At 52.0% G+C, this 24,406-nt stretch overlaps 1 protein-coding gene and 1 pseudogene across 7 annotated transcripts in view; one reads left to right on the forward strand and one right to left on the reverse strand.

Moving 5' to 3' along the window:
* Nucleotides 1-1,223: 1,223 nt before the first annotated feature.
* ZFYVE1 (zinc finger FYVE-type containing 1) overlaps nt 1,224-24,406 on the reverse strand; it is a 61,272-nt gene continuing 38,089 nt past the window's right edge. For 4 of the 7 annotated variants that reach the window (XM_051826033.2, XM_051826029.2, XM_051826034.2 and 1 more), the window contains exons 5-13: nt 12,018-12,124; nt 9,448-9,556; nt 8,889-8,986; nt 8,681-8,798; nt 6,517-6,687; nt 5,320-5,500; nt 4,728-4,841; nt 2,435-2,656; nt 1,224-1,680 (exon numbers count right to left, since the gene is read on the reverse strand). In XM_051826033.2, coding sequence (XP_051681993.1) covers nt 1,664-1,680; nt 2,435-2,656; nt 4,728-4,841; nt 5,320-5,500; nt 6,517-6,687; nt 8,681-8,798; nt 8,889-8,986; nt 9,448-9,556; nt 12,018-12,124 — 1,137 coding nt within the window. In that variant the 3' untranslated portion in view covers nt 1,224-1,663. Of the gene's footprint in view, nt 2,657-4,727; nt 4,842-5,319; nt 5,501-6,516; nt 6,688-8,680; nt 8,799-8,888; nt 8,987-9,447; nt 9,557-12,017; nt 12,125-24,406 lie in introns of all 7 variants that reach the window. The other 3 variants (XR_007911681.2, XM_002719670.5, XM_008272102.4) reach the window with 3 other exon arrangements.
* Nucleotides 22,011-22,096, forward strand: LOC127490139 (U2 spliceosomal RNA; annotated as a pseudogene).

Here is a 24,406-nt window from a genome sequence, read left to right on the forward strand (position 1 = left end):
AAGGCACTTGGGTTCCCACCACCTACACGGGAGACCCGAATGAACCCACAGCTCCGACCTGGCGGGATTTCCACAGGTCACAGTAGCATCCACTCTGACCCTAAAAGTCACAAGCCAGGTGCCACACGCAGTCTTGTCCAGGGAGGCAGGTAAGAGCTAACAGGAAAAATCAGAGCGCACAGGCTGCACAGCACCCAGAGCTGGGCCCCAGCACAGGACAAGGGCATGGCAGCAGCTGTGACCTCCATGACCTCCTTCTCTACACCAGTCTTGCTAAGTTACAAGTTCTGCCCCTATACGAGCTGGTGGGGAAGACAGCCAGCCATGGTGACAGGAACCCATTCCAGACCCACAGCTGCTCTCTGCTGGCATGGCGGGTTAAGCCACCACCTGCAACACTGGCATCCCATGTGAGTGCTGGTTCAAGTTCTGGCTGCTCCACTTTCAATCCAGCTCCCTGCTAATGTGCCTGAGAAAGCAGCAGAGGACGGCCCAAGGGCTTGTTTCCCTGCACCCATGTGGGAGACCAGGAAGGAGCTCCTGGCTTCAGCCTAACCCAGCCCTGGCTATTCTGGCCATACTGGGGTGTGGACCAGCAGATGGAAGATTCTCTCTGTCCCTCCCTCTCTAATTCTGCCTTTCAGATGAATATTTTAAAAAGTATCTCAGAGGCTGGCACCACCGGCACCCCGGGTTCTAGTCCCGGTCGGGGTGCCGGATTCTGTCCCGGTTGCCCCTCTTCCAGGCCAGCTCTCTGCTGTGGCCCGGGAGTGCAGTGGAGGATGGCCCAAGTATTTGGGCCCCACACCCACATGGGAGACCAAGAGGAAGCCCCTGGTTCCTGGCTTTGATCGGCGCAGCGTGCCGGCCGTAGCAGCCACTTGGGGGGTGAACCAATGGAAGGAAGACCTTTCTCTCTGTATCTCTCTCTCACTGTCTAACTCTGCCTGTCAAAGAAAAAAATCTCAGAAACACTTCTCTAAGTACAACAGGGACTTCAACAAGTCATGGAAAATTGAATTAGAAGTATTTTGTGGCCAAAACATTTTAAAATCCACACTTCCCTGACAGGCACAGGCACCTCGGTGAGGTCTTTGATCACGCCTGTGCGTGGATCGGCTGCAGCCCCTCACACACGCCTCTCACTTGGCTTCTGCTCTGACAGCTCCCAGCCACTTCCCCATCTACTGCGAGAGGGAGACATAAAGAGTGCACACGAGCTGTGTTCTGCAGGAAGATCCTTTATAACGGCGAACCTGGTAATACACAGTTCTAGGGCAGGGCAGACCCCGGGCCACAGGAGGCAGCAGGAGCAGGTGTGCAAGGGACCAGCACGTCCAGGCTCCACCATAGTGACACCCGCACCAGTCCCGACGCTCACTCCACCCACCAGTCCTGTGAAGAGCCGCTGGCTTTCGTTCTTCATTTTTGGCCATCGAAGACAAAATCCACCATGACAGGATTTCAGCACAACAGTCTCTCTCCAGTCACGACAGACCCAGATGTCCAAGCTCGCGGTAAAAGCCAAAGTTCACTGGACTTCTCTTCTGAGAAGAGAGGATGTTTTCTTGATGATCGGTGGAAATATACTTTAAAAAACAACTAACAGTCCATTCTGTGCTCTGTTTCCCTGGAAGGCTTCTCACGATCACCCCTCCAATAGCTAGAGGGGCTGTGTGTCTGGGAACAAAGATTTAAGATACTTTAAAATAAGCAATAAAAATTGTAGTGCGATGCTCAGAGGCAGGTGGGGCCGGAGAGGATGTATGGCGGGAGCCCTGATTAGCAAGGGGGCGTGGCCTGGGGGAGGGCGGCATGGCCCCTGCATGCTGCTTCTCTGGGCGGGCCCTGCGCCTCTCTAGACACCTGCGCACTGAACTGGGTGTATCTGCCAGCAACAGGCGGAAACCAAGAACCGAGCTGCCGCTGCCCGAGTGCCTGGAGTCCCTTCAGGCTGCTTGAAGCGAGCAGCGGCTGCACGCTCACCTCCCAGGCAGCTGAGGAGCAAGGTGGAGACGCTCCCGGGCCCCGCGAGCAGCAGCAGGGGAGAGGCAGGGCTTGCGGGAGACCTGCTGCCTCGGCCGCCGCCCCCAGCGCAGGGCACGGCTCATCCCGCTCCCAGGCCCTTTCGTGTGTGTACGTGGAGAGCTAGACGCCGATTTATTTACTATTTTTAACTGATATGAAAGCAACGGATTCTGGTTCAGTCCCCTTTGCTCTGAGCTGCTAGGTGCCCTGCCCGGAGGGGCTGACGCCTTCGGGCCTGCCGCCAGGCTCGCCCCCCACCGACGGCAAGTGGCCCCAGGAGGGGTAGAGGAGAGGACACACACAGGTGACCGGAGGGAGGGCCTACCTCAACGAGACTTGTGTTTCTAACCCTGAGAACCTAAGGAATTGTGAAGGACTCGCAGAGGGAGCTGGGGTTAAAGGTCACCGGGTTTTTTATTGCAGTTGAAGCAGACTCGGACAGGATGGTCCCAGCCACGAGAGGGGACAGCACGGCGGTCGTGGGAGCACTCGTCGCAGAAGCCCTGCCCACAGGCCCGGCAGTGGTGCTTGGAGAGCTTGACACTGAACTCCTTCCGGCAGCTGTGGCAGTGCAGGATTTCGTGGTCAGGCACCCAGTACGCCGGCCGGGCCGCATCCTTCACCAGCCCTGCGCCAGGGAAGGACAGGCACGGTCAGGAAAGGACCCGCGACCGAGTCACAGCTGGCCAGAGCCATCCTCAGACAGCCACCGGCCTCGACCCCAGCTGCACGCAGTGTCACCACACAACTGGCCGAGAACAGCAGCGGCAGGACTCCCGCTCCCCGAGCCCATCAGAATCATCAGCCCGGAGGCCTTGGCAGTGACGTTTTAGATCCACGTGCTCTCCGGTGAGCCTAAATGCTGCTGCATAGGGACCCACAGTGGGGGGAGGGGCTGGCCACCTGGGCCGCCTGCAGCCCATGCTGCAGCCCCGGCTCCATCCCTGATTGCATTCCTGCTGACACAACCCCAGGGAGGCAGTGGAACTGGGCTCCTGCCACCTGTCCGGGAGACCTGGACTGAGTTCCCAGCTCCTGCCTTCAGACGCTGGCCACTGGGCACACTCAGGAAGTGAGCCAGCAGGAGGAAGACACGTCTCTCCCCTCTCTGCCTCTGCCTTGCTAATCCATTAATTTATCAAGAACTCCGGGAGGAGCCCCCAGAAAGCCCCCACTCTGGACGCAGCCGAGACATGCCTCGGCTCAGAGCCCGCTTCCCCCGAGCCCACGCAGGACTGAGAGAGGTTACTTACTCAGCCTCACCCACTCCCCTAAGAAAGCTGCTAGGAGGTTGACAAGAAGTAACGTGTCGGACACACTAGCCTGGGAACCCTTGGTGAGTACAGCTAGAGCAACCTGTGCCAAGGGCAGCCCTGCCTCTTCCAGGTAGCCCTGAGGGCAGGTACGACCTGAGCTTCAAGCCTGTGCAAATCCATCTGTTCCTACACCCTCGAGCCAAGAGCTCACCATCTACTCACTTTCTGTGCCAAACTCAGTGTGTCAAAGTTAGTGCATCGGAGCCAAGTTTTTTTTGTTTTTTTTTGTTTTTTTTTGTTTTTTTTTTTTTTTTTTTTGATAGGCAGAGTGGACAGTGAGAGAGAGAGACAGAGAGAAAGGTCTTCCTTTGCTGTTGGTTCACCCTCCAATGGCCGCCGCAGCCAGTGTGCTGCGGCCGGCGCACTGCGCTGATCCGATGGCAGGAGCCAGGTACTTCTGGTCTCCCATGGGGTGCAGGGCCCAAGGACTTGGGCCATCTTCCACTGCCTTCCCAGGCCACAGCAGAGAGCTGCCCTGGAAGAGGGGCAACCGGAACAGAATCCGGCGCCCCGACCGGAACTAGAACCCAGTGTGCCGGCGCCGCAAGGCGGAGGATTAGCCTAGTGAGCCACGGCGCCGGCCTGGAGCCAAGCTCTCTTCATCACCACCCACCCAGGAACCTCTGGACTCTCCCCTCTAGTGAACCAAACTACCTCCACCTGGGGCCGCCCCTGCCTAAGCCCTCCACGCCCTGGTCGGTTTCCCTTTTTCTCCCCCTGGAGCTACCAACGTTGACCCCTCCTATTCGGAGCTGAGTGGCAACCTCAAGTCCTGAATTCAGAAGAGCTTGGCTGGCGCAACGGGCTTCACACTGATGAAACCTGACACACCTTCCCTCCGTGAGGCTCCAGTTGCCCTGTGACTGCAACCGGCTATTGGAGAAATGCCAGCTTGCAGGCTCGGGCCTTAAGAGGCAGGCAGTTTCTACTTCCTGTCTCATGCTAGCTCTTCAGCCCTGAGCCACCATGGTAGTGCAGCTACTCCTGGGGAGAGCCAGAGAGGGGAATGAGAGGGACAGGCCTCCTCCGGCGATCCCTGCCAAGGCAGCTGGCATACGAGTGAGGTCAGCTTGGACCGCTGAGACCACTCCGGCCGCATCCTGGAGTATCAGTGAAGGAGAACTCCAGGCAGTGGCACCCAGAGCAGAGCAGTGACCCTCCCCGACTTCTGGCCCCACACCATAAAGTGGTTGTCCCTGTGAGCCTTCACAGTTCACGAAGCGTGTGGTGCACCAGGATGCGCGTGAGCCCACCGTGGCAGGCAGCAGAGGCCAGGCACTGGGAAGTGCGTCACCAATTCCTGGCTCCCCAGCTCAGGCTAGGTGGCCAGCCTCAGACAGCAGGGCACCGCCCACCTCATGCACAGCACAGGCAGAAGCCCACCTAGTGGTATGTCCATGGCCGTCACCACGGCGCCCAAGGTGTTCTGCACAGCCTCGCCCACCTTCCGAGCAATCAATGTTCCGCCTTCATCGTCCGCCTGTGCCTCGGCAACATCTACAGACAAGGACAAAGGGAAAGCTGGGGTCGCAACCTCAGAACACTTCTGGATGCTTCTGAGGGCACTGTCTGTCATGCAAAGGTTGTAAGAGTCTGGGCTGTGGGTCAGGTCAGCCCAGACCTTGACATTGAAATTGGGTAACAGCTGTTACCCTGCACCTGCAACCCTCTGAAACTATTTTAAAACCTTTTAAGGAAAGCTGGAGATCTGTGGGCAGGATCTGGAGTGTTCTCAAGGAAGACCTGGTCCAAGCAAACCCTTGCGAGCTGCAGTGGTAACCACGTGTGTGTATGTTCTCTCAGAGGCTCCCTGGCAGCTTCAGCCACAGGACACGTTCGACTCCGAGAGGAACAGCTGAGAGGACGACTGGCCCCAGCCACAGGAGCTGTGGCTCCCGCACGGACATCAGTCCTGGGGCCCGTGGGAGTCCAGGTGCCAACCACTCCACCCTGGCAGCTGCCAGGTCCCCGTTACCTGGGTGCGAGCTCCCGGCCTCGTAGCAGTTGTCGCACACGCGCACGGGCGCGGGACCCCAGCCCCGCTCCGGCACGGGCCGCGTCTTGGAGGAGCAGCTGTCACAGAAGCCCTCCCCGCAGGCCCGGCAGTGGTGCTTGGTGTCGTTCTCTTTAAAGGACGTCGCACACTTGTTGCAGCTCTGTTCCGAACCCAAGACAGAAGAGACAGGCAGGGGTCACCGGGTCTGCTCAGCAGCACAGAACCTCCCCATGACCCAGGGAGCAACCAGGAACCGAGAGACAAGGCTTTTAGCTCAATACGGACACAAACTCCCCACTAATAAGAGTTACTCCGGGCGAGAGGAAGCCCCGGAAGGAGCAAGTTTCCGGCCACAAAGAACATGAAGCAAGGGCACTGGAGGGTCCTGTGCGAAGCCTCGGAGGTCCCTCTACCTCCAGAGCCTGTGGATACGACCCCTGATCCTGGGGCCTTAGCTGGGCCCCGCCGGGAAGAACCCTCAAACCTATCACCACAAAGGAAATGCATGCTGACGGGATGGGCAGTTAGCCTAGTGGTCAAGCCCGATATCCGAGTTCCTGGGTTTGAGTCCTGGCTCCACCCCGATGCCAGCATTCTGCTAACACGGAATCTGGGAAGCTGTGGTGAGAAAGGGGTTGGATCCCTGTCACCCATATGGAAAACCCAGATTTCGCTTCAACTTGGTCCAGCCCCAGCAGGCATTTGGGAAATGAACTACAGGATTAGAACTCGGTCCTTACCTGCCTGCCCCCCTCCCAAAAACAAAATCAGAAAGTGAGGGGAAAGCACTGTGGTACAGTTGGTTAAGCTGCTGCCTACAATGCTCGCATCCCATGTGGGTGCTGTTTCAAGCCCCAGCCGCTGCACTTCAGATCCAGCTCCCTGCTAATGTGCTCGGGAAGGCAGCAGCAGACAGCCAGAGTACCTGGGTCCCTGACACCCACATGGGAGACCTGGACAAAGCTTCCCAGGCACTGTGGCCATTTGGGGAGTGAACCAGCGGATGGAAGACCTTTCTCTCTGTCTCTCCCTCTAATGCTTTCAAATAAACAAATCTTTTTTAAAAAGAAAGGAGATGCCCTGGCGGCTGATTTACTGGGAGGAAAGCGCTGTGGCCCTCTCCCAGAGTAAGCTTAGCTCAGGGACAAGGGCGCACGGACACCCATCCCACTGTACCAAGATCTGGGAGTTGGGCCTCCAGTAGGCAGGGGCGATCTGGTCCGTGAGCCAGGAAGTCACAGCCTTGGTGGGGCCAAGGCTGAGCTCGGACACCGACTGCGCCATGAAGTTCATCCCGTCCAGCAGGCGCTGGGCAGCGTTGTTGTTGTCCTTCAGAAATCCGTCGCTCTGAAAGGAAACACAGCCCCCAGCAGGCTTAGCGCAGGCAGCAAAAGGCAGGCGAGGGCGTCGCCAGGGAGCGGCACGACCCTCACTGCCTGGCAGGGACCAGAGGGGCGGGCAGCCGCCTCTGGAGCTCCTGGGAAAGTCTACACTCAAACAGGCAGCCCTGACTTCTCTGCCCTAGGTGGCCAGACTTGGGGTGCAGCTACTCACTCTGTATTCCTGTTCCCCCATGACACGGGACTTGACACCTCCTCCAGGAGGCCTTCCTCCTCCACCCCGCGCTGGTCTCAGTTCCTGCAGTGACTTACGTCTCTGGGAATTCTACTTCTATGTGAAGTGCACCTGACTCCCCATTAGAGTAGGAGTGCTCGGAGAGTACTACTTGGTTCATTTTTGTATTTTTGGAAAGCACCTAGGTAGCTTCATTTGGGACACATACAATCTCAACAGTACCAGAGAAAACCATCCTAAAATTCACACAGAAGCAGCAATAACTCTAAATAGCCAAAGCAGGTTTGACATTCTTCACAGAACTAGGGGGGAAAAAAAAACATTCTAAAATTCAGTTCTGGGCACAAAGTACTCAACGTCACGTTGAAGTACTGAATGAGTGAATGAATGAGTGTGCAAACAGAAGGGAGGGGCCTGTGTTCGAATCCCAAGGACCGCGCGGAATGCAGCCGCTCAGTGACTTCCGGCAGCGTCAGCGAGCCCAGCGGTAGCACACTTTCTCGATTTACAGCCACATGAAACCCCTGCCACAGGAAGTCCCGCACCACAGCGCCAGGGAGGCTGGCTCCAGGAAGGAAACACACTACAATAACAAGTCCCAGTGGGCCTGGAAATTGGGAAAAAGAGGAAGAAAACAAGGAAATCTCGAGTCTGATGGTATCCACGGGAGGCCAGGCAAGCTCAAACGTGCATGTGCAGGTGGGACTACCAAGCTCAGGAGTAGCTTTCGAGGGGCCGGTGCTGTGGCGTAGTAGGCTAAGCCTCTGCCTGCGGTGCCTAGATCCCATGTGGGTGCTGGTTTGGGTCCCCGCTGCTCCTCTTCTGATCCAGCTCCCTGCTAATGCACCTGGGAAAGCAGCTAAGGATGGACCACGTGCTTGGGTCCCTGCACCCAAATAGAAGACCCAGAAGGAACTCCTCCTAGCTTTGGCCTGTCCCAACGCCAGTCATTGTGGCCATTTGGGGAGTAAACCATCTGGGGAGTAAACCAGTGGATGGTGGACCTTTCTGTCTGTCTCTCGCTCTGTCTGTAACTCTACCTTTCAAATAAATAAATAAAATCTAAAAAAAAAAAGAGTAGCTTTAGGAAGCACCAGCAAGGGGAGCACCATGAAGTAAGTCAGAAAAACTCACTTCTTTTCCCACGAGAAAGGGGTTCGGAATTGCTGGGATTTGGGGGCTATTCTAATGGGAAGAGTTGCTGCATGTGCAACAGAATCACCACGGCACTGCTGGAAACAGCTTTGTTTTCCCAACATCTTTTAATTCAGGAGTCCAATTGAAACACACAGCAAGATGGCCACTATAGCATTTACTGTGAATATACAATCATCACAAACAGCAAAAATGCCCCAAACTGAAGGAATGGGGCATCAAGCTGTACACGGTGACTGCAAATGAGAAGCACAAAAAATGGAAGCAATGCGGAAACAAAACACAATGGAAATGTCTACGGAGATAAAAAGCATACAAAGGCTTGTAAATGATAATCTCTAAAAATATACACCACACGAAAGTGAATGAGAACATCAAAAAGTGTTGTTTGCTAAAGGACTAGAACTGCATGTTAAATTTTTGCTTTATTTAAAGGTGCACTCCTCCTATTTATGCAAGAGGAAATGAAAGCAATTAAACAAGGAAGGCTCTCCAGCTCGCGCCCTCCTACACCACCACCTGAGACTGCTGGCTAACCTCAGTTCTAACCACGCTCTGCTTTTCCGCGTGAGTAACCAACGACACAGGAGAAACAGGCAAGAGGTCTTACTCCAGGCCACACGTGCACAATCTCCGTCCGCACCACCGTGTCCACAGGATCCTGGTTCCCAAACCAGTACTGCCGGCTGCGATAGACCACGCCACAGTTAGGGCATTCGATCACATACCTACGAGGGAGCAAATCCATACTGTTACGCAGCCAGGTGCCTGGGGACAAAATACACCCAAAGTCCTTGAGCAAGGCTGCTTCAACTCACCCAGACCAGGCATACTTGGCGAGCCCCATCCAGGGAGAGTCGGTGGAAGCAGATGTTTTGGGCACCACGCTGACTTCCTTGCCTCTCTCATAGCAGGCCTGAAACGTGGAGAGCACCGTGCCAGCTGCGCTGACATACACCAGGCCAGCCAGCTCCCGACAGCTCCCCCATGGCAGCTGAGGGTTCCGACCCTGAGGTTGGCCTGTCAGAAAGTCCATTTCTCTCAGGGAGCCAGCGCCCTGCATAATGAATTGAGTGTGTACGGGGCCCAGGCCATGCACACCTGTCATAGACAGCAGCCACCTGCCAGACGAGCACTTTTGCTCTCTTTGAGAATGAATACCCAATGCACGTGACCTTGACAGCACAAACTCCACACGAGAGAGGGAAGAGCTTCAAGAACTAGACCAAGGGGTGCCAGCCCTGGAGAGCGGGAGTGCTTTGGTTTAGAGCAGTGGAGAAGCTGCAGAGATTTAACCTGAGCATCAGACACTTTGGGATACAGCTCAGGACAGCAACAAAGGAGAGCGCGAGTGGCCAGCCCGCTCGCGGGACTCACCTTGCATGTATAAACGCGGTTGTCGTACTGGTGCGAGTATCTGCAGCGGCTCTTGGCTTCATGAGGCACTCCTTCCTTCCCATGGTTCATGCTGTTCTTACATCCAACCCTGAGTGAGGTCCAAAAACTGATGCTGAGAGGCCAAGGGGGACCAAGGGGGCCGTGGGCACCTGCACAGAGGCGCCGACCCCAGGCCAGGAACTGGCATCGGCCGCTGAGGGCAGGTGGGACGGTTCATCTCAGACCACGCAGATGCGCTACGCCTGCATCAGCAGCACCCGGAGGCAGGGCAAGCGCTTCCCTCAAACGAGGAAGAGGCGGGGAGGAATCCCGGAAACTCTACCTGGCCCCTCAGCAGGAACGGAAGAGCCAGACACCACTGTGGCTGGCAATGAAACCTCAAGCGCCCTCAGGGAAACTCCAGCAGGACTAAAACCAGCCCCCACGACGCTACGCGGCAGTGCCTCATGGGGAGGCTTCAGCAGGAGAAGAACTTCCCAACTAACAGTGGGCTCTGCCAGCCTGGCCACACGGCGGCAAAGACGAGGACTTGGGCATTTCACTGGGACAAAACCGAGAATCCTGGAAATTCTGGTGAGGTTCAGTTAGAACGGCAAAGTGATGAGTCAACAGTGCTGAAGCCCCTTACTCTGGGCTTGTGGGGGCCAGCAAAAAGCAAGGGACATTTCGCTGGACTGGCACCCCGGTCCCCCTTCCCAAGCTGAACAGCCCCAGATGATCCTGGCACAGATCACAAAATCCAGGAGCCAAGTCCTTTGTACTCAGGTCAGCAGTGGTTCACGATCCAGCTGCTGGCCAGCAGCGTTCAGTGCAAAAAAGCCAGTCATGACCGCAGGAGGCTCACGCCTCTTCCTGCCGATGGGAGGTGTGGAGGACGCAGGAAGTGGTGCTGGGATGAGCACAGACACTCCCGCGGTGAAGGCGCGGGGAGGGCCTACAGGAGATAGGGACAGCCATCGGACGTTGACTCATTGCATTTAAACCCCTAGTGGCCCTTCAGACAAGTCACAGGGCTGTGATGTGACAGCCATCAACAGCTCCAACTAATCCAGCCATTCTCAAAATGCAGCCCAGCAAGCAACATCTGGATCACCTAGGAACTGTTTAAAAACACAGGTTAAGCCTCTGCCTGCAGTGCAGGCATCCCATACAGGTGCCAGTTGGAGTCCAGCTGCTCCATTTCTGAACCGGCTCCCTGCTAATGTGCCTGGGAAAGCAGCAGAAGATGGCCCAAGTGCTTAGACCCCTGCACCCCTGCACCCACGTGGGAGACCTGAATGAAGCTCCAGGCTCCTGCCTTTGGATTGGCCCAGCTGCAGCCATTGGGGCCAACTGGGGAGTGAACCAGCAGATGCAAGATCGACCTCTCTCTCTCTCTCCTTCTCTCCTTCTCTCCATTTCTGCCTTTCAAATGAATCAGTAACTCTTAAAAAATAATGCAGATCCTCAGGCCCTACTCGGTACCTATTCAATCGGAAACTGTCGGAGCAGGGCCCAACAATGTCTTCTTACACCCTTCCAAATTTCTGGACACATGTAACAAAGTGGGGTCCATGAATCAACAGCACAGGCACCACCCCAGAGCTGCTCCCTGGCCAGGTTCAGCCCTGACTCAATCTGGATCTTCCTAAGACCTTCGGTGATGGTCATAAATACTCAAGCTTGAGTAGCATGCCCTAACTCAGTGTCCTCGGCATTCAGTTTTGTCCTGCGCACTAGAACGGGGTGATGAACCTTTAAACATACACCCGGATCACTTTCACTGAGGACCCTTGACGTGGCCTCCGTGATTTTGGGAGCTTCCTGGCAAAGTCTAAAGTGCCTCAGCATTTGCCCTCACTGTGAAACAACCACCCTGGGATCAAGGCCCACACTCAGAAGGCAGCCAGGTGCAGGGAAAACTGTGCATAAAAGACTCAAAGCCTGGGTAAGAGGGGTCTGAGCTGTCCTGTAGCAGGTAAAGAAGCCACCTGCAGTGCCAGCATCCCATATGAGTGCCGGTTCGAGTCCTGGCTGCTCCACTTCCAATCCAGCTCTCTGCTGTGGCCTGGGAAAGCAGTAGAAGATGCCCCAAGTGCTTGAGCCCCTGCACCCTCATAGGAGACCCAGAAGATGCTCCTGGCTTCAGTTCTCCCCAGCTCTGGCCATTGCAGCCATTTGGGGAGTGAACCAGCAGATGGAAGACCTCTCTCTGTCCATCTCTCTCTGCCTCTATAACTCCACCTTTCAAACACATAAATATTTTTTTAAAAAAAGAGCGGATACTTAAAAAAAAAATCCTGCATAAGAAACACAGAAAAACAGGCCCACCCTAGGTCTCCTGCCACAAAAACCAGCTGACCCTTGGGGCCAGGTCAGCTGCAGGACATTCTTCTTGGCCATGGGTCCTTGAAGCCCTTGTGGCTTCCAAGAGCAGTCCCCATCCTCCAGGCTCTCAGGCCTTATACCCTGCCCATCATTAAATCCAGGCCCAAGCTCACTGGCAGGAGGCCGGGAAGCGCCACCCTGAGGCTCCGCTCCACAGCAAGGCCGGCGGCTGCCCCACTTACCCGCAGCTGAGGCACAAGGAGGAGCAGGTGAAGTACTCATCGGGAAAGAAGGAGCTGTGTGCCATCTGGTCATCGGGGATCTCCCCGCTGAAGCGGTCGCTCAGGGCCTGCCGAGGAGGGAAGGCGACAGTGAGGCCCCCAGCCAGAGCCCCACGCTTTGGGCCTCCCCCCCAGCCACCTTCCTACAACACCACAGCTCTTACCCCTGAACTTCATGACCCAACTTGCACCAGTCCTCACCACAGAAAACCTCAGAAAGAACCGGCCCATTTCCCAAGAGATCAAAAGTCAGCCCAGCGCCCGGTCTCTCCTAGTTGGCCTGGAAGTTCCGGACATGTGACACCCTCGCATTCTTATCGAGACGGGCTCCAGTGCTGACCAGTGCCCACCTCACCTCGGACGCTGGGCCTACCCTCTTGAAGTCAGGGGAGAGCCCAGAAGCGAGCTGGGAGTCTCCTGGGCCTCCATCCCAGTTCTAACCACAGGCACATCCAGTAACAGTAAACCACAGAGTTTACTGGGCCAGAGAACTCTCAACAGAGGAAAAAATGTCATCAGCAGAAAAACAAGGAAGAAATATTAGTGTCTGGCAGCCGCTTATCAACTCCGCTACGCTCAAAGTCGACATATGGCCAAAATAAAAGCCAAGCCCCATACAGCATACGCAAGGCACAGAGTGGGGGCTTCTGCCGGCAAGCCTGCTTGCACGCATGCCTTGATCCTGAAGGCACTCTTCAGGCAGATCAGAAAGGGGCTTTCCAGCCTTGAAAAGCGATTCACTGCTCGCTGTCCCAAGCTGCTGTCCCTCCCCCAGTCTCAGCAGCCGGACACTAATTCTTCAGCGGAAGAGAAGGGAAGGCAGCCTTAAACAAAAGGACAAAATGTTACTTCCTTTTTCAAAAAGAAAAATCATTTAATTATTTGAGAGGCAGAGAAAGAGAGTGAGGAAGCTCCCCAGGGAACTTGGGCCAGGCCAAAGCCAGAACCTGGAAATGCAATCCAGGTCTCCCACGTGGAAGGCAGCTGCCCAAGCACTTGAACCACTGCTACTACTTCCCAGGGTCCACCTTAGTTGGAAGCTCAAGTCAGGAGCCACAGCCCGGTACTGAACCCCATACACAGATGTGAAAAGCAGGCAACTCCACTGGCATCTTAATCCCAAATGCAAGACCCACTTCCTTTTTTCTTTAAGAACAGAAGAAATTTTAGCAAGTTTAGGTTTTAAAGTAAGGTTCTCAAGTTCTGGAGAGTCAACAAGAATTTTTTAAGATTTATTTACTTGAAAAGCAAAGAGAGAGAGAAATCTTGTACCTACTGGTTCACTACCCAAATGTTCGCAACAGCCAGGACTGGGCCAGAACAAAGCCAAGAATTCCATCCAGGTCTCCCACTTGGGTGGCAGGGACCCAAGAACTTGAGCCTGTTGCCTTTCCAGCCTCATTAGCAGGAAGCTGGATTGGAAGCAGGTAAGCTAGAACTTGAACCAGTGCTCTGATGTGTAATGCAGGCATCAAAAGCAGAGGCTTAGGGCCGGCGTTGTGGATAAAGCAACACCAGCATCCCATATGGGTGACAGTTCGTGCCCAGCTACTCCACTTCTGACCTAGCTCCATGAAAATGTCCTGGGAAGAGCAGCAGAAGATAGCCCAAGTGTCTGGGCTCCTGCACCCATATGGGAGACCCAGATGAAACTCCTGGCTGCTGGCTCCATCCTGGCTAGGCCCTGGCTGTTGGAACCATCCAGGGAGTGAACCAGCAGATGAAAGAAATCTCTCTACTCACCTCCCCCGGCCCCAAATTTAAATAGCTTTCAAATAAATAAATAAATAAATATACCTTAAAAAAAAAAAAAAAAGAGTAGAGAATGAACCCGCTGCACCACAAGAACTTCGCCAAGAACTTCTTGTTCAAGCTGCCTAATTTTAATCAAGTCTTAACACCAGGAGTTGCACATAAGTGCCTACACGTGGTATCAGTGTTGAGTGAGAATCAGGTGTAAGAGGAGTGGCGGGGAATGTGTTAAATCGAGGGGAAACACCACTCACCTGAGGACATTCAGATGATGATTCCGCCAGAATTAGGGGCTGGCATTGTGGAGTAGGGAGTTAAGCCAGCCACTTGCAATGCTAGCATCCCTTATGGGCACCAGTTCATGTCCCGGCTGCTCCACTTCCCATCCAGCTCCCTGCTCATGGCCTGGGAAAAGCATGGGAAGATGGCCCAAGTACTTGAGCCCCTGCCACCCTTGTGGGAAATCTAGATGAAGCTTTTGGTTTCAGCCTGGCACAACACTGGGTGTTGAGCCATCTGGGGAGTAGTAAACCAGATTAAAGAGCTGTCCCTCCCTCTCCCTAAACTCTTCCAATAAATCAATGAATCTTTTAAAAAAATCTTTACCAAAAAAGAAATATGAATGCATATATAAATACATGAATAAACAAGGTGGGGCCGCCGCCTGTAGTGTCAGCATCCCACATAGGCACCGGTTAGAGACCCGGCTATTCCACTTCCACAGCGCTCTGCTATGGCCTGGGGAAGCAGTAGAAGATGGCCCACATCCTTGGGCCCCTACACCTGCGTGGGAGACCTAGAAGACGCTCCTGGCTCCTGTCTTCGGATCGGTGCAGCTCTGGCCATTGCAGCCAATTGGGGAGTGAACCAGTGGGTGGAAGATCTCTCTCTCTCTGTAACTCAGCATTCAAGTGAATAAATAAATCTTTTAAAAATAAATAAATAAACAAGGCAAGTAGAATCACTCAGCTTATATATCATTCTTTTTATTCATTTTATAATTGATTTTTTAATGTGAAAAGCTGAGACACAAAAAGAAACAGACTTCTATGTATTGGTTCATTCCCCCCAAATGCCTATAATGGCCAGGAATGGGCTGGGCCAAAGCCAAGAGCCAGGAATGCAATCTAGGTCTCCCTGTGGGAGGCAGAAATGTAATGACTTGAACCATCACAGCTGCATCCAGGGTCTGCACTTGCAGGAAGCTGCAGCTAGGAGCTGGAATTGGGAAGTGAAGCCAGCAGATACCCCAACACGGGAAAGAAGCATTCTCAATCAGCAGCTTAACTGCTAAACCGAACACCTGCCTCCCCATTTCTGTTGTGACCCATTCTTCAGGGATTCCTTTGGTTTCACCTGTTCCAATGCAGCCTGCCCCATCACTCCAGAATGCACCACTCTGCCTTTTCTGAGGCCTAATGTACTCCACACCTGAACTACGTACTGAGTAACTGGGCAGGGACGCACAGCTAAGGGCCTGTTTTAGGTATTTTACCTCCCAGACTAGATCAGAAACACTGCCAAAGTAGTTTCCTGCCTTTGTATCCTTCTCCAAAGGCTAGCAAAGGCCCGAGCAGTACGCAACTGGGACTTCGGGGCTGGGGTGCCCATCACAAACCCCTCATTCACATACCAACCTCCAGCCGCCTCTCCTGCTCCAGGCCTGGCCCCAGGCTTCATCCAAGGCTCTCTCAAATTTAAGGCTAACTTACAACCAAATTGCTGTTAACTCTCCAGGCTGCGTTTCTCAAACAACTATGTCGGGCTCGTGCATGACTCTCAGGATACCAGGGGAAAACCGAGCAGTAATCTTCCTAGTAAATCAATTTACTGGAGCTCTGGAGAAGTGGTTTCCACATGAAAAACAGACATGCTATGAAACTGGAAATTCTGGACAAACAAAACAGACCCTACAGGTGGCAGTTCTGCACTCGCAGTGCCTGTCTCCTTAGCCATGAAGTGGGGATGCCCGCAGCACCCTCCTCGCTGTCTCCACATAGGTATCATGGTGAGGCTCAAGGTTACCCAAGTAGAGCACCAGGCACCTGAGAGCTCAGAAAACGGCAGCTGCTGTTACCAATATCATTCTTGTGTTGTTAATGCTAAGAACCATCTTATTTTCTTCCTGACATACTCTCACTACAAGATCCAGGCAATGCAAGGGTGTGAGAAGCCCTCAACTTTCTAGTATTTTTTTTTTTTTTTGATTTATTATTTATTTGAGAGGCAGAGTTGCAGGAGAGGTAGAAATAGAGGTCTTCCATCTGCTGGTTCACTTCCCAAATGGCCATGATGGCCAGAGCTGGGCCAGTCCAAAGCCAAGAGCCAGGAGCTTCTTTCAGGTCTCCCAAGCAGGTGCAGGGGCTCAAGCGCTTGGGCCATCTTCTGCTGCTTTCCCAGGCAGAGAGCTGGATAAGAAGTGGAGCAGCCGGGACTAGAACCAGAGCCCATATGGGAGGGGCTTAACAGGTGTGGCCTAACCTAGTACACCACAGCACCGGCCCCAAGCCCTCAACTTTCTATGACGGTCTTCATGGGCAATTGCATGCGTGAACCAATACCCAGCTGCAAGAAGGTGCTCAGGCACCTAAGGAGGTGAGGGAGAACAGAAAGAGGGGACCGCTGGGGAATCCTTCACTCTGTGCTTCCCCACACTGCTGGAGGTCTGTGGGCACCAAAGGACACCTTTTCTCCACTTTGCAGTCTTTCCTTTTAAACGGGTAAGTAACGCTAACCTAAGTACTGGTTTTCCTAATGAAAAATAATGTCACAGCACTAACTCAGCAGCTGGGTGGAATCTGGGGAGGGGCATCACACAAGCCATGGAAATATAAAATGGCAGCCCAACAGCAGTGACAGCACAAGGTTTTTTCTGTTCCAATCTAAGTGGCCTGGTTCTCTGTAAGTCCTTCAGAGACATGTAAGCATTGTTAAGCATTGCAAGGGTTCGCATGAAAAAATCTGAAGCATGACTTCCCACAGAGCCCCATCCTCCCCACCCTAGACAAACTGTTGGCTTATGTTGTTCACGGCAACAGCGACACCTATGACATCAGAAAGAGAAGAACTCCTTTGCAAAACTGTTGCTGGCCTCTACATGCCGGCTAAGAGAGCAAACATCTCACGACTCGCAAAAGTTACAAGCTGGCAGTAGTCAATCAGACTTAGAGAAGCATCAGGCAGCCCACAGGAACAAAACAGTAGCTGTCTAAAAGACAGAGATCCATGTTAAGTGTTTGAGACCCACAGGAAGGAGAAACTGTCCTTTCTCCATAACCTGGTGTTCCTTTTCCAGGACAGACTAAGACACCACCTGACCAGACACTCTGCCAGTTCAAAACTTCCAAACCTCACATCATTCCACGGTGTCTTGGCCTCTTCCTCCTGAGGTCCCAAAGTAGGAAGAGGAAGGCAGGAAAGGGCCTCTCCTCGGAGCAGCTGGGAAAGCTTCTGAGACATGTATGGAAAAGGTTGCTGGGAGACCAGATGATCTTGAACTTCAGTTGCCTTGGCAACAGCATGGCTCCTTCTATTGTTCCTGCAAGGTCAGCCCCAGTCACCGGGGCTTGCAGTGAACTCCTAACTCAACATTGATACTCTCAGATAATCAATAATGCCGCCCCTCAATAAAATAAAATAACTATAAACATTTAGCAGATGTTTCCTGATGTGATGGAATATAAGGTCAAAGTTTCTACATTTACAGATCAAAGTAGCTGAAGAAGGTATTACATAAACTGTAAATTCAACTTTAAAATGGTGCTCCCAATTATTTTGAATAGCAAGTACTCACAATGCAAGATTCAAAATTAATGACCCTGTTCAACTGTGCCCTGAATATCTGTCCCTTTAAATAGATTTCCCTACTCAATGAGGGCATGTTTTACAGGCATCTGGGCTGTGGGTCCTGAGCAAAAGAATGAATGATCAAGAAGTGGGAAATAACCCAGTGTGGAAAAGAGACAAGGGTCTGGCCCAAGATGCGGCTAAGTAACGTAAGCGAACCATGTCAGCAGGCTGCATAGGAAAACCATTCCCAGGAACAACGGCCAAGCCACTGAGGCAGAAAAAGAGTACAGATCTCTTAATCTCAACCTCAATCTCTCTCTTCCCCTCCCTTCCTCCCTCCAAATCCTTCATTCCTTCTCATTAATCACATTTCCTAACGCACACTTCCTATTCCATAACAAACACGAAAAGTGGCACTGAACTCCCCTAGAATCCAACAGTGCTGCATTCGTCAGGTGGAACCTCATAAATAAGATACAGCTAGTAACTTTTTAAAACCCTACTAATGGGGGCGGGAGTTTGGCACAGCGCCTAAGAGGCCACTTGGGATGTCAACATCCCATACCTCCGTGCCAGGCTCTAAGCTCCAGCTTCACTTCTGATTGCAGTTTCCCACTAATGCACACTCTGGGGAGCAGCGGTGATGGCTCCAGGAGCCGTGGGAGCATGGCCCAGCCCTAGGTGCTGAGAGCATTTGGGGAGTAAACAGGCATGGACAATCTATATCAGTCTCTGTCTCTCTACTTTTCAATAATGAAAATAAGAAAATCATTTTTTTAAGATTTATTTTATTTATTTGGAAGACAGAGTTACAGAGAGAGGTAGAGACAGAGAGAGAGAGAGAGAGGTCTTCCATCTGCTGGTTCATTCCCCAAATGGCCTTAACAGCCGGAGCTGAGCCAATCCAAAGCCAGGAGCCAGGTACTGCTTCCCCAGGTAGACGCGGGTGCTAGTACTGCTTTCCCAGGCCAGGGCAGAGAGCTAGATGAGAAGTGGAGCAGCCAGGACTGGAAATGGCACCCATATGGAATGCTGGCACCACAGCTGGAGGCTTAGGCCACTACGCCACAGTACTGGCCCCAAAGAAAATCTTTTAAAATACGTATGTTTACATAAAAAGAATACTGATGTAATTAAAAAGACTGAGGAATGTATTATACATGAAAGATAACCAAGACACATAGTGACTGAAAAAAGCAGAATGATATGAATGATATGGATCTCATTTATGAAGTAAAAAAAAGTGTGTGCATGTGTGTAGACATATATATAATATATATATGCATGCACTTTTACACAGTGTTGGAAATTTCTAGAACTACATCCAATAAACTATTAATGATAGTTATCTGCAGAGTGAGGAGTCGGGGTGAAGAAAGTAAAGGACACTCAATCATGCCTCACAGGTTTTGACTTCCAGCTACAGCCCTGGCTACAGATTCTTCTTAGAACAGACCCTGGGAGGCAACAAGCGATGGCTCAAGCAGATTAATGTGAGAGAGAGAGAGAACTAAATTAACTTTCTGGGTCCTGGCTTTGACCTGGCCCTACCCTGGCTATTGTAAGCATTTGGGGAGTGAACCCTTGGGAGGAAGTTATTCTCATTCATTCATATTTTCTCTCTCTCTCTCTCTGCCTTTCAAATAAATACCAAACAGAAAAGCTGTCGTGGCCAAGATGGGAGCGGCAGAAGGTAGCAGGCCCCTTTAGGAAGTGGAACCTGGGGTGAGGATCTTGGGCCACTGGAGTCCCTTGCCCTCCAACAGCTGAGGTGCTTCTCATGCCACCCTCCTGTTCATGAAAGAGAGCTGTTAGAGAAGGACCACGCCTGTCCCTCTCTGCACCCCGTTAGAGTGTGACCGCAGTGCTCTGCGCATGCTCTCGCCATGACAGGATGCCAGCTGCCACCATCACCAGGGACCAAAACAGTGCGGTCCGCATCTTGGATGCTGAGGGCTTTGTGAATTGCCACAGCTGTGAGCTAAACAGACTTGGATAGCATGACATATTTAATTATAGTGACAAAAAGCTAGTAGAGAAGGCCGGCACCGCGGCTCACTTGGCTAATCCTCCGCCTGCGGCGCCGACACATCGGGTTCTAGTCCCGGTAGGGGCGCCGGATTCTGTCCCAGTTGCCCCTCTTCCAGGCCAGCTCTCTGCTGTGGCCAGGGAAGTGCAGTGGAGGATGGCCCAAGTCCTTGGGCCTTGCACCCGCATGGGAGACCAGGAGAAGCACCTGGCTCCTGACTTCAGATCAGTGCCGCTCCGGTCGTTGCAGCCAATTGGGGAGTGAACCAGCAGATGGAAGACCTCTTCTTCTCTCTGTGTAACTCTGGCTTTCAAATAAATAAATAAATAAGTCTTAAAAAAAAGATTTTATGCTGTGGCATGATGGGCTAGGCCTCCACGTGCAGCACCAGCATCAGATATGGGCACCAGTTCCTATCTGGGCTGCTCCACTTCTGATCCAGCTACCTGCTATGGCCTTGAAAACTGGGAATGATGGTCCAAGTGCTTGGGCCCCTGCGCCCATACAGGAGATCTAGAAGAAGCTCCTAGCTCCTGGCTTCAGAACAGCCCAGCTCCAACTGTTGCAGCCATTTGGGGAATGAACCAGCAGATAGAAGACCTCTCTCTGTCTCTGTCTCTCCCTCTCTTTCTCTCCCTCTGTCTGTAACTCTGCCTCTCAAATAAATAAGAAATCTTAAAAAAGAAAAAAGTGTTGCCTATTTAAGGGAAGTATTTTAAAAAGAATGGTTAAGGGGCTGGTGTTGTGCTAAAGCGGGTAAAACAACTACCTGCTGTGCCAGCATCTCATATGGGCACAAGTTCAAGTCCTGGCTGCTCTACTTCCAATCCAGGTCCCTACTAATGGCCTGGGAAAAGCAGAAGATGGCCCAAGTGATTGGGCCCCTGAACCCACATGAGAGTGCTTGGTTTGAGTCCTGATACTACATACGATTCTAGCACATCTACTAATGTAATAGATGAAAACAGCTCAAGTACTTGGTAATGCCAGAGAGGTGGACTGACTTCTGGGCTCCTGGTTCAGGATGGCCCAGCCCTAGCTGTTGTAGGCATTTGGTGAGTGAATCAGCAAATGCAAAATATTTTTTGTGTGTCTATATGTATGTTTGTGTCTTCCTTAAAAATAAATTTAGAAAAGAATAGACAGTCATTATATTATACACTGCTGTAAATGATGAAGACTTTGGTTCAATTTTTTTTTTTTTTTTTTTTTTTTTTTTTTTTTTTTTTTTTTTGACAGGCAGAGTTAGACAGTGAGACAGAGAGACAGAGAGAAAGGTCTTCCTTCCGTTAGTTCACTCCCCAAATGGTCGCAACCGCCGGAGCTGTGCTGATCTGAAGCCAGGAGCCAGGAGCCTCCTCCACGTCTCCCATGTAGGTACAGGTGCCCAAGCACTTGGGCCATCCTCCATTGCCCTCCCGGGCCACAGCAGAGAGCTGGACTGGAAAAGGAGCAACCGGGACTAGAACCCAGTACCCATATGGGATGCCGGCGCCACAGGCGGAGGATTAGCCAAGTGAGCCACGGCGCCAGCCGACTTTGGTTCAATTTTAACAGCACTAAACTCCATGGTGCATTTCCCTAGGGCAGACCTTGGTAATCAGAGAATTAATTACTTCTAATTAAAAGACGGAGGTTAACAGCAAAACAAAATGACAAAAAAACGATTTTTTCAAGGGATTAGCTAGATGACAAGTGCACAGTTCTCTGAGGAAAGACCAAACAGCACCATAGACAGGGACTCCTCCCACAGAAGGGATAGGCTGCACCCTGCACCAGCCCAAAATGCCCCAGAGAAGTATCAGCACCAAGTGACGTGCTGGGGACACCAGTTACCAACAAGAACTGCAGCTGACTGGGCTCCCCATAATCACAGCAAGCTTCAGGAATCACAGTCACTGTGGAAACATACACACAACTATCCTTCTCAAAGTACCTAACACACAGGCCTGGACCCAGACACGCAGGGCTCCTGAGGCTCAAGCCCTGAGCACTAATGACTGCTGCCAGCACTCGGTGTCCTTGATGCCCTTACGGAAGCATTCAGCTGTGTTCTCTTCCAGAAGAGCCAAGAAACTTGGGGCCAGCGCCGTGGCACAGCGGGTTAGAGCCCTGGCCTGCAGCGCCGGCATCACATATGGGCACTGCTGAGTCTCAGCTGCTCTGCTTCTGATCCAGCTATCTGCTATGGCCTGGGAAAGCAGTGGAGGATGGCCCAAGTCCTTGGGCCCCTGCACCCACGTGAGAGACCAGAAAGAAGCTCCTGGCTCCTGGCTTCGGATCGCCTCAGCTGCAGCCATTACAGCCATCTGGGGAGAGAACCAGCAGATGGAAGACCTCTGTTTCTACCTCTCTCTGTAATTCTCTTTCAAATAAATAAAATAATCGCTTCTCGGCCTTTTGGCTAAGATCAAGTGTAGTATCAGTTTAATATCAAGTAAATAAAATAAATCTTTAAAAAAAAACAGCCAAGAAACTGCAACTGTCTCGCCCTGTCTTACAATTCGTCAAACCCAGATTTATCCACCTTCGTATTCCAGAGCATCCACCTGCACAACACACCTGCAGTCTCGCGTTCTGCAGCTGCTGCGCCACTGCAAGCACCCGAGCAGCGACACATCTATGTTCACTTCAACCTCAGATTCTAATGAGGAGATTTCGTAAATTAGGCAAATACAGTAATTTTTCAAAGTTTTTCCTTAATATTAATCACAATAATTAACATTCATTGAACAATTACAGGAGGGTGGCCCAGGTGCTTGGGCCCCTGCACCCACATGGGAGACCCCGAGGAAACTCCTGGCTCCTGGCTCCCAGCTCCAAACCAGCCCATCGCCAGCCATTGCAGCCATTTGGGGAGTGAACCAGCAGATGGAAGACCTCTCTATCTCTCTCTGCCTTTGTCTCTCTGTAACAATGTAACTTTAAAGAAATCTTTTTTAAAAAATGGTCTCAGAATTTAAAGCATTTTAGATTTTAGATTTCGGGAACAGAGATACTCATCCTGTTTAACAAAGTGTTTATAATTTTACATGGAAAAAGGACTTCAAATTTCTAGTTATAAGCAAAGGCAAGTTACGTATCTTTTCACAATGCACAGACACGTGGTGTAAAGCACACCCAGGAAGTGTTGACACTGGCAAGCCCGTGGAGGGATTACAGGTGACTCTGTGCACCATCACACTCTACCCTGCTGTCTACATTCTCTATCCTCAGCACATATTCCTCCTGCATACCAGAGGATATGAACTTAGACAAATGCAATTTACACTGATCACTGAATAAACAGTCCTGCAATTCCATTTGTCCATGATGACATTAACAATTTTTAAATTTCTGGTGGGGGCCAGCATTGTGGTGCAGTGTGTTCAGCCTCTGCCTGCAAAGCCAGCATCCCATGTGAGTGCCAATTCGAGTTCCGGCTGCTCCACTTCTGATCCAGCTCCCTACTAATGTACCTAGGAAAGCAGTGGAAGATGGCCCAACTGCTTGGGTCCCTGCCCGCACGTGGCAGACCCAGATGGAGTTCCTGGCTCCTGGCTGCAGCCTGGCCCAGGCCTGAACATTGCAGGCATTTGGGTAGTAAACCAGTGGATTAAAAATCTCTGTGTGTCTCTCTCTAAATAAATAAAATAAATCTTTGAACAAAAAATTTTAAAATTTCCTGTTGGAAACATTCTTTCCAGCTTTAGCACACTCAAGGAATGCTATGACTATTGTGTATGTGATAAGACACCAAAATTTAATCAAGACAACCTAACGTAATCTAAAATAAAATTTTCAATCATCAGTAATACTCCAAATCATAGCTTTCAGTTGTCCTATTTCAATGTCCTATTCTGTTACCCACACTGCCGCTATTACGGCAATTTCTTACCAGTGGAGACGGCTATGAGGATATAAGAGTGGTGCAGCAGCACTACCAATGTAGGCGCAAGTAAGAGCTAAGATTCTACTGGATAAAGCAGAGCAGACTCAACCCTGACGGCCTCCCAGGGGGTACCTGGCAGGCAGCCACCTCCCCGTGTTACAAATAAGCAGGCGCTGCCCATCATGGTGTGCAACAGGGAACCCGAGTCTAGCAAATCGATCCATCAGTAGTACTGCTGGGATACACAAGGAGGACAATTTTCTCAATTTTAAGGAACAAAGATATAATGCTTAGAGATGAGATTCCCAAAAGGAGGGCATCTCATCACTGATACACACCTCCTGACTGATTTTAGGTGGTCCAGGGCAAAACTTTTGGTTAAAATCTTAAAAAAAAGAGCCGGCGCCGTGGCTCAATAGGCTAATCCTCCACCTTGCGGCGCCGGCACACCGGGTTCTAGTCCCGGTAGGGGCGCCGGATTCTGTCCCGGTTGCCCCTCTTCCAGGCCAGCTCTCTGCTATGGCCAGGGAGTGCAGTGGAGGATGGCCCAGGTGCTTGGGCCCTGCACCCCATGGGAGACCAGGAAAAAGCACCTGGATCCTGGCTCCTGCCATCAGATCAGCGCGGTGCGACGGCTGCAGCGGCGGCCATTGGAGGGTGAACCAACGGCAAGGGAAGACCTTTCTCTCTCTCTCTCTCTCACTGTCCACTCTGCCTATCAAAAAAAAAAAAATAAAAATAAATAAAAAAAAAAAAGATGGAGGGGTGGGGGGAAGCATGAAGCGTGCAGACTGTGGCACAGTGGGTTAAAGCCCCGGCCTGAAGCACCAGCATGCCATATGGGCGCTAGTTCTAGTCCTGGTTGCTCACTTCCAATCCAGCTCCCTGCTGATGCATCTGGGAAAGCAG

Source organism: Oryctolagus cuniculus, chromosome 20, assembly GCF_964237555.1.
Source record: "Oryctolagus cuniculus chromosome 20, mOryCun1.1, whole genome shotgun sequence".
Taxonomy (NCBI): Eukaryota; Metazoa; Chordata; class Mammalia; order Lagomorpha; family Leporidae; genus Oryctolagus; species Oryctolagus cuniculus.